Genomic DNA, 13,522 nt, shown 5'->3' on the forward strand with positions numbered 1-13,522 from the left:
TCGACCTTAGTTCAGTCACAGTGGTTCACAATGATGTCATTGAATGGCTGTAGCATTTGCAGATAGCATCCCGATTTCACTGCCACCGATGCGCTGCTGTTTGCAGTTTCTATTTCCGAATATTCCACCTCCCATTTCGTAGGATTTGTGTAAAATGCAGCCACAATGCCTTGGGGGGGGCGTTTTCTTTTTTTTATTTATTTTGTCTAAATCATTCTCGTCAAACTCGAGGGGGGGGGCCCGGAACGCATGTTTAGGCTATCAATTTTTGGTTTATTGTACAATTTAGAGGCAGCTAACCAGATGAATTCACGCTTGCAATTTGCTAATGGTGGTGCTGACTGCTGCTGCTTGCCGTAAAACCGATTTCGCAACCGATTTTTGGCAAAAGTAAACAAGTTTGCTCCTCTCCTCCTCTTCAATTTGTTTGAAAGTTCGGGATTTCGCGTGGATCTAATGTTGCTGCTGTCCTTCCGTGGTGACCAATCCCCTTTTTTAATCCGCCTGATGATACGCTGGCGATCACGCAAACGTTCGCATTGACTCCGTGTAAGCTTCTCTGGCTACATTCCACTGCACCTGAGACACTTTAACGAATGATGGACACGGCTATCACTGTGAATACCGACTAAGGGTGAGTTAATTAACCTTGCGAGAGATACTCGGAGGACGGTTAAGTACTTTGCAGATTGGATCTGGAGGATAAAGCAATGTTTGTGGTTCGAACACCGTACGATGTGCGATGATGAGTGCTGACAAGACAAGAGAACAGTTGCAAAAAATAAGTGCCTTCCGGTGGGTTTGCTAGTGCTTCTCATTTCGCTCCTAATTACGCTAATGATATGCATGCATACCGATAGTTCATCAACCATCAGTCTCCCGTCGCGTGCATTAGACGTGTGTGAGCCATACCGACCCTGCTAGCTACAGGCAACACCGTCGAGCAACAACGTGTTATGTTTGCGTGCGCTTGCTCAGGCCAGTACCACCACCATGGGCACGGGATACGAAAATCATCTTGAAGGTGCAAAAAAACAAAAAACTGATGATATCCACGATCGCGAGCTTTTCAATGGCGTAATTCCGCTTATGAGAAGTGCACGTTGAAAGTAATCTTTATCTAGCGTACATATTTTGTTGATTAGAATTGTTTGGTAATGTAATTCAGATGTTTGCAGAGTAATTAAAAGGAGTTTTGATGCCTTACATGTTATTTAATTAATTTCTTGAATGTAAAAGAATTATGTGAACTTAATCAAAATAAATTCTTCTATTATTGATCACATATTTACATTTTTGAGGAAAATGATTAACCTTCTAATGTCTAATGGTGTAGATCTAACGTGCAAGATCTATCTCAATCTAACAGATGATATTTTTCGTGAATAGAATCCGAGTTCCAGAAGCTCGTAATAAATATCCACGTATTGATCCCACCATAAATAGGAAGCATTATTTATTTCTCAGGAGTTTTTGCTGTTTTGCGGTTTTTGGAACACCAGTGTGTTCAAATAGTGACTCTTATATATAAATAAGATAACACTGCCCATAAATATCAAATATAAAAAATAGTAACTGTAAATTTTTCTATAAAATTGCAGCAATTTGCAGCAGTTAAATCACATACGATCATAAAATCAGTACGGTTTATATTGAACATGCAACGCACTAAATTAAAAACATTACAGTACAGGGTTTCCCCAGCCAATAAGCCACCGTAAATTCACAGAATGTCTTTATCAACAGACACTTTGTCACCGTAAACCCACAATTCGTCAAAGTCAATTTAATAATGACTTTGAGAACTTTGAATCGGTCACCACAAATAGCTTATTTGACCGTTTCGTTTTCTTTTGATTCGGACGTATAAAATTGGCTGCATAGAAGAATCTATATGTTATTTTTTATGAACAAAATGTTGTCATTTAATTTTTGAAATATTATATTTTTGGTGTTCAAAATTTGAAAGTTTTTTTTTAATTTATTCAAAGCAATCGTTAAAAGAGTAACTAGCATATTATTCTCTAATTCGTTTAGCATTTCCTAATGTATCTGGGTTTGTCTAAGTTTGAAGTTTGTTGAAAAATAATTTAGTATTTATTTGTGTAGAATTAATTGTTAAAATATAATTTTCAACAAGGTATTTAATCGTGTAGACCAAATTAGGTATTTACGGTGACTGACTCAAAGTGGGTTCACGGCGCCAAAGTGACTGTTGACGATGACATTTAGTGGGTTTACGATGACCGAATGGATGTGTAAACCCTGTAATATGACAACACATATCAATTTAATCCGTGGAGCAAGATGTCTTGTGCATGTCCCGCGAATAGTCGGTAATCCTATGAGTGGAATTAATTTGTAACAAGATTAAACAGAATGTCATGTAGCACTTGATAAACCGTTCCCTCCAGGCGTAAGCAGCGCGTGCTCAGCAATAGTTATGAATATTCATATTTCAATTGAAAACGGAACTAATTTGCCTGCTGTCGAGCTTCTTTGCTCGTATTTGAACCCGGGCACTCCTAGCCCTGTGGGGTATTGTTTCTGGTGTGATTAAAATGCAACAAAAAACAGGAAATATACTAGCAAAGAAAACGGAGCACACGAAACGGACCTCGGTATATGGTACGGTTATATTATGGTGCGTCAGGATGGCGTGATTTCACTTTCGCTCGACCATTCCGAACAATGACCTTTGCCTTCTGGAGTCCGTGGTGCGAAAAGCGGAAGACTACCGTCCTTGGGCAATGGTGTGGTTCCTTGGCTTTTCCAGCAGCTTTTGGGATTCCCTGAGTGTATCCAGTATTTTTAAAGGAGTTATTCAAAACTGTGCAAAGATCCTTTTTTGTTGAGCAAATCTTATGATAAAACAAGAATGTTATTTGTATTTAACACAGACTAATTTTCACGCATTTTCCATTAATTTTCTTTCAGAAGCAGAACTGAATGAGTTCGTATAGTTGATATAAGCGAACGTTCACATCCTCGAACATCCTCGGAACTGGCATCTTCCAAATTCGTCCAGGATGGCGAACTACTTCCTGTGCCTTGTTGTTCAACGGTTGGTTCTACCGCTCATTCTGGCAACATGTAAGTATGGCCGACAGGTTTCTGTTTTGCCGATGCATCAGATAATGTGGTGGGTGCGGCAAAGGGATACGACGTTGTGTAGGCATTTATCATTAAATTTAATTTACTACCTTTTTCGGGTAACGGGTGTCGTAAAATTTTTCGGTGCGTTCAGTTGTTGTTCCTAGCTTCTTTTTTCTCGCCACAAATTAGAACGAACCATGGCGAAAGCAGCCAAAGGATAGCAGCTTACTATCTAAACTCCTCAAACAGCTCCGCTACGGCGGAAATGTAAACGGAAAGGTCAGGAAATCCTGCCACCTGCCCCACGGGGGGGAGGGTGTCTCGGGAATGCAAAGATTTTGTGGGACAGTGATTTCGTTCCGAAGGGGTGGAACTAACGCCCCACCACCATCCCTCGCTTTGTGTGGTGGGTGTGACGCAAGGAACCGAAGGAAAATGATTAAAATGTCAGATAGAACGACGCGCGCTGTTGTCTACTGTGTACGAGCCCCGGTGTACGATCGAACCCGGTCATTGTGAGAAGAAAGTAGTGGGTATCATCGCGTTCGCTGTGCGATATGCTGTGTTGTGTCCACCGGAAGGGGAAGTGATTCCGAATCCGGTACGACTGGGTCTGGCGGTTGGTTTGTGGGCCAGATAGAGTGGTGGGACCACCGGGCTAGGTCATTGGCACGATGGGAGTGAGCGCAGGTGTTGATTTTCGCTGTGGTTCCTTCCTCCAGTTGACTTTAAGCGTTGACTCTCGTTCGCGGTTGGGACAAAAATCAATGTAAATGTGTTTTCGTGCATTTAGTTGGCCCATTACATAATTTAGTGACCTGATTTTTGTGGGATTGTTGTGTTTCAGAAGAATAATCGAATTTTATGAAATGAATTCCACGTCTTTTAGGGCAGATCAGTTAGTTTTCCTAGAACTCACCTGATTTGCTATTAAAGTGCTGTTCATTTAGAATTCGGTCACACATCACAAGCTGTAAAAGGACCATTCTTTAACATAGAAGAATAATTTTCACATGAAATGAAAGGTTTTTCAAGCGAAAACTAAAAATAAAACTAAGTTAAAACAAGCAAAAATTTATAATTTTGATGAACGGATGAAAACACGGACTTTTCTTTTGATGCTTCCCATCAGCTGCCGCACAACCGATTTAGCAACTTCAGCAGCTATTTTTTCCAATAATATGCCAGTAGTGAGACTGTTTTGGTGGTTTTGCATGTCTTTTTCAAGTTTCTTTTCATTATCGCCCAATATTGTTCTATCGGCCAGAATTCTGGACAGTTCGGTGGGTTCAAATGCTTGCCGATGACGTCCATGTTGTTATTGGTGTACCATTGTACTACATCCTGACTGTAGTGACAGCTTGCCAAATCTGGCCAGAACTTTACTGGGCCTTTGTGAGCCTTGATGAAAGGCAAAACACGCTGTTCCAAACACTGCGCTTTGTAAACTGTTGAGTTCATAGATGTATTGATTATGAAAACCCGTGTCTTGAGGCCACAGCTGCAGATGGCTTGCCATACCATCAATTTGTGGGCAAAGTTGTCGGCAAAAACGGACTTATATTTATCGGGGACATCACCCCGAGCTGTAGCAACATAAAATTTTTGGCCAGGAACCTATCTGAAATCCATTTTCATGTACGTTTCGTCATCCATGAGAATGCAACCCGTGTACCTCGTTAAAACCTGGTCATACAATTTTCGGGCGCGTGTTTTCGCGATTAAATTTTGCTTGAGGGTTCTGTTGGGTGTTTTGATGCATGAAAAGAGTGGTAGCCTGCTTTTAACCGGATTCTTTTGATGGTACTTATGCTGGGACCGTATTTTTTTCTGCAACATCCCCATCGGAAAGTCCAAGGTTAGCTTTTAGCGTCTTCAATACCTTCCCGTTCAGCTTACGATCCACTGTTCCTGATCGACGATTTTGTTGAACCTTTCTAGTAGTACTTTGACACTCTCGAAACCGTTTTAATACACATCGAACTGTAGAAGCGGCGATTTTCAGGAATTTGGCAATTTTTCTCCCGGATCAAGTTGGATTTTCTAAGTGGTAGTGCACAATTAATTTACGACGTTCTAGTTCCATGGTCAACCACAATTCTAAATTTGCACGGACTTGCAAAACTATTGCACTACTTGAATGAGTGCTCCAATATCTACACAAAAATGTCACAAAATTCCATATAGCACCACTGGTGGCGCTACTATACATTAAATTATCGAATTATAAATGAACAGCGCTTTATACATTACATAATTTCTGGCACTGTCTGGTGATGTAACATATTCAGAGTTTAATATTGCGGTATGTTGTTGTTGTTTTGGCTTATAGAGACTTTGCGTCTTTCGACTGCATTCGTCTCTTTCTGTTATTCTGTATTAAGAACCAAAAAACCAAAAAAAAAACTAAAAAAATAATTGTTGGAATAATATTTAGTGCGTTGTGCTGTATAGCCGTAGCACTCTGTTAGTATATGCGTTGTTGTGATTGTTATTCCACAGTAGCACCAGAGTGGAGGGTCAGATTTGTCGATTCTATATCGGTGAGTTAAATTTGTGTGGCTTATGCGTAGACGCGAGAGAACTCTTTGGTCTTGGTTGGATTGTCCATCTTTCCAAGCTTCTGTGGATGGTTTGTCTTAAGACGCTGTGGCGTTGGAGGTACCAGCACTTATTACAGATATTTTTTGTAGTTATTTTAGCCCAAGTTATCATATCTTTCTTTGACATCTCTGTGTTGTCACAGTTTGGTTCTTCGCGTGCTTTGTTTTTGGTCAGGTACCTCGTTGGTCAGCTAACTCGTTCCCCTCTGATTTCTATGTGACTTGGAACCCAGCAGAAGGTTAGGTCATTTGCATTGGTTTTAAGATCTTCAAGTCGTTGAATGTGTGGGTTGCGCGATTTTCCGCTTTCCAGTGCTTTCAACACGCTAAGACTATTGGTAAATGTTACATTTGGTTCCCAGAGATTGCTGTTTTCTTCAGCTGCTATGAGAATAGCAAACGCTTCAGCGGAGAAGATTGAGGTGTTGTAAGCGAGTTTTATTGAACATTGGCAAGAGGTAGAGAAGATACCGCCGCCAGCACTGTCCTTTTTGGCTGAACCATCGGTGAATATGTGGTGGTGAAACTTATATTTATTGTTGATTATTTGATTGTAAGAATGATGAATTATGGATTTATTAGTTTGATTACGGCACTTGTAATATAGGTTCAGATCTATTATGGGTGGATGAGAGAGCCACGAGCGAGTCCCAAATCTAGTTTGTTTTATGATTTCCGGTAATTTTTGATCTGTTAGTTCGTTGCAGTCAAGTTTGATTCTATCAATAAGGGACTCATAATTGAAATCTTTTTCTAACATTCTAGCTGCTATAGCTACTAGTTTTATGGAGATGATGGGATTCAGTGGAAGTTGACCGCTTTCACAGAGAAGTGATTCAATTGGGCTGGTAACGAATGCACCTCTAGTGCATCTTAGTGCAGTATTATAAATAGAGGCAAGTTTTTTAAAATAAAGGTATCTTTTTGAAGTGAAACTATTTCTATTCCGTAGAGCAATTTTGGTAAAAAAGCCATGATTGGAGAATGTTAATAAGGATTGTGCGAGAATAATATTGCGGTAATGCAATACTAGAATGCATGCTAAGTAAGACAACGGAGCGATTTCGTTATGCTGTGGTGTTGTGCTCGAGTTCCAGCTTGGTTAGAAAAATTAACTGTGAGATAGATTGTTTACATTGATGACGAAGCAAATGTGAACGACTCAGCCTTGTAATGCAATATAAAATGACTCCGATTAGCGGAGAATATGATATCACATCGTATAGCACCACCCACCTTAAAGGATGAGTTAATCACCTTTGTCCGAGGTTTGCTATTTACTTAGAAGGTATTTACTTACGTGCCAATATCCTTTTTCCTGACCATCCACTATACGCTGGAGGACATCGACAAGGCGAAGGAGAGGCACTTTCGTGCTTAAAGTGAATGAAGCTGACGTCAATCAAGGGATTTCCCCAAGTTGGGGTCAGATGAAACATACGCGGAATAAACAAACCCCCCGTCTATGTGTGTGATCGGATTAGTGGAGCTTTCAATTCCTCAGGAGGACGTCCGATGTAAGGTAGTCCTGCGCGGTGCGATTTTATGATCCAGAATATCCTACACTGACCCAATTTCCCTCACGGTCAACAAAGTCGTACGACGTTGTGTGGAAAAGGCAGCGCGAAACCGAGCATACAAGCCGAAAGGGCAATATCGCTGGACATTGGTGTCGTTTCCGGTCGGCAGGTCAAGTTTGGCGTGTCGTGGCGTGGCAGAATGATTTCGATTGGCTTGGCTGGTGGTTTGTTTGTAATAAAAACCAAAACGCAGTTCCTGCACGGTTTGCTATTCGCGCGCCTTTTCCTAATTGATATTTCCGCGCTGCCCTACGGGTGGTGGCTGCGTGGCGGTTGGGTGGGTTACCTTTGGGGAAACGAGGTCAACTACGGAAGCTCCCATAATCGAGATATTTAGGCGGGCTTAGGCAATGTTTCTGCGATTCTTCCGCACCTAGGCGCGTGAGGTGATTTGTAATGGTGCGTATCACTTTCACCGCGTGCCACGGTACCACGAAATGAGCCATCGCAGGACACGAATGTACCAGTGGAACCGGGATTAAAGAGGACATAAATCATGCACTCAGCATTCTGTCCTGCTCCGGAACACGAGAGTGGTCAACGATGGACGTGTTAGTATATCACGTCCCATTAGAGCCATTAGAGCTACCGCTAGACAAGTAGCCGAGCGTGAGCTAACCTTTCCGAACCAACACCCGGTTTTTGTTGTTGTTGCGAGCACAAGGATGTTAGCCTCGGCCGTAATGTCAGCGGGATGTACTCCCGTGGGCTCAACTTGTATGCTAATTTTATTACACTCCCTCGGCAAACGCATCGAGAACTGGTCATTTTCACCGTAACCTTTTCCCATTCCCCTGCGGCATTGGCGCTTGCCTGCATGTAGGATTTGTGGATTTCTGGACGATGTTTTACACGACGGTGTGTCCCACGGGGAAAGGTGGCCCGTCCGCCGCCTGTAAATGCAATGTGGCGCTGCTTCCGGGTGTGCTTTTTGGGTTCGTCCTTGCGCCCTCCAGCAGAGTGAAAGTGCTTTGATGAGCTTCAGCGGTACTTTGGGAGTGTATGAAACTTATGGTTGTTTTATGGTTGGATCAGCTTTTTTCTTCCTTCGGTTCCCAGGTGCTTTGTTTAAAAAATAAAAGAAAGCCAACAGTGTGGCATCACTATTTTTTTTAGAGCGTAACGTTACATGAAGCGTACGAATGTTCTCCATCATTACTATTTTGAACTTCTTTTTTTATGAGAATTTGTATGAAATTTGATGTAAGTTCTTTTTTTTGTCTGGTCATGGTTCGGAATAGAAAAGTCCACATGGACACATCGAAAATTATTATGAAACACAGTTAATGCGATTCTCGACTTATGCGGATTCGGAGATATGCGTATTTAAAAATTTGGCTTTTCATGGAGTTTTGTTCAGTCCTTTCCCGAGTACCTTGAATTCCCTTTTATAATATCGTTTTTATTTAGTATTCAGGAATCGGTTTCTTCTTTTTACGTTATGAGGCACATTAATAATCGATATTTTTACATTTATTTCGACAATAAAAGTAATATTTTTTGTAAAATTAATATTTACAGTATTTAAATGTAACGTATTTTTGGGAATATTTTAAATTTGACAAATACAAAATTTAATTCCAGTAATTTAAATTACACAAATAGTCAATATTTTGAGATTTGCGTATTTCCAATTCTCGTAACTCGAGTGTCGCTTAACTCTGAAAATGACTGTATGTCTAATTCAATTATTGAATTTAAAATAAAAAAAAATACGTTACATTTCTTTATTATAAAAACAAAAATCATAGCATTTTATGGTTATTTTTATTTTTTATTTATATTCCATTATTGCGGCTTTCGCCGTATTATCGGCATTTTATGGTAATTCATGAAATAAACATATAAGCATCAATTTTGTGGTTCGTAACGTGGAAAGAAGTATTCGATTCCTTAATACGACATACAAACGATGTTTTAGAGGAAACTCGAGATACGCGGATTTTTCTGCAACGTATTATCCGCGTATCTAGGGTATCGACTGCAATCTTATCTTATATTGCACAATAGGTCATCGTTACGAGTGTGTTTTGTGAAATTAAAGACGTAGATACACACTTGTGAACATATAGAACCCACGCAACATCCGTAGCCGTGAGGCTTAACGAATTCTTCTTGTTGTGACGTTTTGTCTGGTCAAATTCAATTATTTGAAGAATTTCTGTGACTAGAGCTTGATCGTCTGTTTAGCTGTCTGATCCGAGGCGAGATTTGATCTCACACTCTTCAGGAACAAACAATTAATTTGATCAAAATTGATACCTCACTGTACCTGTGCAGCTAGCAGTTCTACATCAAAACTCTTGGTTTGTATAGATGCTCTAAGCTTCCCAACAGATGTAAGTTTATTTACAGAGGTAAACCGCCTGCCTGTGGCATTTCCGGGGGTATACTAGGAGGTAGCAGCAGGTTTTGTGTCTATTAACGTCAGTATGATGATAATTAATGTTTGAGGCTACGGCATGATTGATAATGTCATTAATTTAACGCTTCTTTGATGTTATCTAATTGAGCTGCCCTAACAATCGGATCGAGCGATATGACACTTGTTGATTGTTTAATATTTGTTTATCTTTCCCCTTTCAGGTTTGTTGATGAGACCGGTAGGACTGGCCATTCCATATCTGGTAATTCTATTATCTATACCGTATGTGCCTGTTGCCAACAAAAAAACCATTTTGGGTAAGAAGCAAACTTTTTCAATAATCCTGTGGACATATTAGCTGATTTCATATTTTCATTTGTGTGATTTTCAGGACCAACTGGACTGTTTATGAGGCTTCTGATTCTGTGCGCTGTAGTGGATCTAGCGGTCATGATCGTGTTCCAGCTGATCCTGATCGGCTTTCCCGGGAGTTCGGTTGAACCGTGCAGCTTGGGTGAAATCGTACTGCGCCACATTGGTCTGGTGTCGTTCAACAATTTGAACGGCTGGATGGTGGTGTACTGGTTGGCACCCGATGTGATCCTCATTTTCTTTGGATTCATAATACTGTTCGTTCTGAGGAAGCTGACCGGAGTGATAGTTCCCAGGCGTCAGCGAGTAAGAGGCGCTGGTGCAAACGGTGCACAGGATGACACCGAACAGGGTACGGTCAGTTCCGTACCGGAATCTGCTGCAGCTGATGGAGACGAGTCGGAACTGCAAACGAGTCTCATTAGTCCCGAGCGGTTGCCCTTCTTCACGAAGCTGGGCGTGTTGTTGTCGATGTGTATGCTGTGTGTGGTAGGCATCATACAACCGTCCGCGCAGAGTGGAGTGTACTATATTGTATTTTTGGGTGCTGCTTCGTGGTGGGCATGCTATAAGAAGCTAGATAGGTATGGTGGCGAAGCATTCTCAACATCACGATGACTAGGTGGCTTAGTTCATTCTATTTTCTTTCCCATACAGGGCGTTTGGAATAGTTTTAAAGATTACGTTGGTGGTTCTAGTCATACATATAGTGGTGTTTCTGGCATATCAGAATCCATGGCCTCAGGAAGTGTTGTATTTCAACGATACCACAGCGCGAGTGCTTGCGCTGAAGCCCATTCTCAAATCGTCCTGCAACCTGTCCGATGGGACCGATATCCGGAACGTGTTTTTCAACTCGGACTTGGACACGGATGTGTATCTCAATCCGATCTTCCTGCTCATATGCTACTACACCTTAACGATGACTTCATCTTTGCTGCTACGAACAAGAGTAAGTACCGCACGGGTAGGTCTTTGAGGGTTTGGAAGGGGAAAGGAATGCCGTAACAATAATTCTGTAATCAAATTTCATCCCATTGCTTACGAACCCCATCATTGGAATGTCGGGCATGGACGCTCGAAACTAAATCCTTTCTCCACTCTTTTTCGTAACATGCATTCTCTAACATGCGACATGATGCTCCGCATTATACTGCGATGTATTGCTAAACGTGTGTCGCCCAATATTCAATCGCTATCGTAACACCGGCTATTACGCGCGTGGCTAATGCATGTGCATGTTTGATTCGTTCGCTGGACAATTAAATTGTGGAACTACAAATTCATTGCACAGAGCGATGTGGCGAAGGATAGAAAACGGATGGATCTGTCGAGTCAGCTCGAGAACGGCATTAGGCTGCAAAATCAGATCTCTTTCCGTATGCAGCGCAAAAACATTCTGCGCAAAACGCTCACCAGCGATCGGTGGCGTGGTGCGGCACGGAAGGTGAAAGTAAGCATTGTTGCTAGTACATTTGGAAGGAACATAATTTTCCTTACTATGTGTTTGCTTCGCTTGCATTAGCTCCCGATTATTGCAGTCTTCAAGCTTGCTCGATTAGTGATAGATGTAAGATTTTGCTTTGATTGTAAGTCTCGCTAGGTATGCAAATCCTACCAATAGCTTCGAGCTAAACAATCTACTAAGGTAAGCCCCACTGAAGCTGAATCGTCTGTCAGAAGATGTACACACAAATGCTTGCGAAGTGACTGGTAAAAGTTGTGTCGGCTCAGCTCATTGTACGCTTCATTAACATATTGCTTACATGTTCAAAATTCTTCAAATATAATGAAAGCTAAATTGCAGTTTGTTAGAAACAACTTTTGCTAACTCTTTGTTGTGCTTTATGTTTCTAATTATTTAATTTAAAATTGACAATAGTTTGAACGGATGTTTTTATTAATATTTCTAATACTCTTGTTTGATACTTTTTGAAGCATTTCTACTAACTTTCTTTATTTAATGTTCAAAAATATTGTTTACTCAGTGCATTTCTGTTCTTTCTTTTTTCTTTTCTTTCTTTCTTACAATATTGTTACGATCCAAACGATCTATCAATTACAATTTTCGAATGGGATGTTTTACAACATTGCTTATATTTATATAATTTGTTAACATTCACTTGCGCGATTCTTGCTACTCTTTACACAATCGCCAATCACATGCTATTGTCTATTCATGCACCTTCATCACCATCCTAACATTTTGTGTGTGCGTGGGACATGCGGGCGGGATGGCTGGCTCTGGTGGGGATACGTGCTTCTGGATCGTCGCCACCAATATAAAAAAAACACACAGTGTCAAACTAATGGCCCGAATGCTAGGGGATACTATACCTACGGTAGGTCGACGACATACGGCAGAGACAACACCATAGTGGTAAATTCCGACATTCCGGACGAGCGGACACCCGTACGTATTTGATTTGCATATTGTTTTCCCCGTTCTTCATCCACTAGTTAGTAAGAGCGAGATAATGAAATCGGCGAAAGAAAATGTTTCCTGTCCCGTGGTTCCACAGTAAAATGATTGGTTTTATTGTTCAAAATTTTAAATACCTTTTCACTTTTAAGTCCTGCGTTAATCTATTTCCTATTACGTTGTGTTTTAACCGTGTGTGTTATTTACTGTAATATACTGTACGTGTTGTAAATATAATTGTTGTACTAATGTCTCTTGTTTCCATTGGGTTTAATACTCGTTCTTTCCTTTCCTTTGCAGCTGATGCGTCGAGGTACGCATAGAATACGAGATGCGTCTGCAAACGATGGCAAAGAAGGCGCTCAAACTGATCAAATAGCATTAGAAACGTTAGGTAAGTAAAGAGAGTGAAAACAATTCTAATCCATCTCTAACTGTCACATTGCACAAATCTGACGAATAGATCTTTTGAAAAAAGTAGATATAAATGCATTACTTCCTTCGTTTGCCTTTCGATTGAATTTTGTAAGTGTTGCACACGCCTAGATGTATGCAATGTAGTTTTTTATTTTGAGTTTTTTGAATGTTTTTATTTGCAGTATAAGAATTAGTATCATGGGAAGCAATGCATTTATCCAACAAATAATGCACTTTTTTTTTATTCACGTTCATAAGTGGTGCACATGAGAGAATGTTATGTTTCCTAAAAAATTAATAAAAATCATAATTTGCACACGATTTTGAAGTTAAAACAGAAAACGTCAGCCATCCTTGCTGTTGCACAACTTGTTTTCATGCATTCATTGTTTCATTGCACCCGCGCTCAACAGTTTAACTTTATTTTACTTAATTACTTTTTACTCTTAATTTTTTTCCCGTTTTTTTTTTTTTTGTTACTCTTGGCATTGAAAATTCCGTGTCGAATGCTTTTCATGCGCACGTCCCGCAAACTGTTGCCTGTGTGTATATGCATCTGTAAATATGATCCTGCATCATTTGTACGGTGATTCGGTAATGGGTAAACACTCAACGATGAAATCCACAATGAACTCACTCACTGTATTATATTCTGAAACATATGTTG

The 13,522-nt window shown here is 40.5% G+C and overlaps 1 protein-coding gene across 1 annotated transcript in view; it reads left to right on the forward strand.

The window, feature by feature from the left end:
• LOC128305495 (piezo-type mechanosensitive ion channel component) overlaps positions 1-13,522 on the forward strand; it is a 40,858-nt gene that overhangs the window by 10,192 nt on the left and 17,144 nt on the right. The window contains exons 3-8 of the mRNA XM_053042969.1: positions 2,938-3,093; positions 9,866-9,961; positions 10,036-10,600; positions 10,674-10,968; positions 11,311-11,469; positions 12,739-12,832. Of these exons, the coding sequence (XP_052898929.1) occupies positions 3,030-3,093; positions 9,866-9,961; positions 10,036-10,600; positions 10,674-10,968; positions 11,311-11,469; positions 12,739-12,832 (1,273 nt within the window). The 5' untranslated portion in view covers positions 2,938-3,029. The remainder of the gene's footprint in view (positions 1-2,937; positions 3,094-9,865; positions 9,962-10,035; positions 10,601-10,673; positions 10,969-11,310; positions 11,470-12,738; positions 12,833-13,522) is intronic.

The sequence above is a fragment of the Anopheles moucheti genome, chromosome 3, assembly GCF_943734755.1.
Source record: "Anopheles moucheti chromosome 3, idAnoMoucSN_F20_07, whole genome shotgun sequence".
Taxonomy (NCBI): Eukaryota; Metazoa; Arthropoda; class Insecta; order Diptera; family Culicidae; genus Anopheles; species Anopheles moucheti.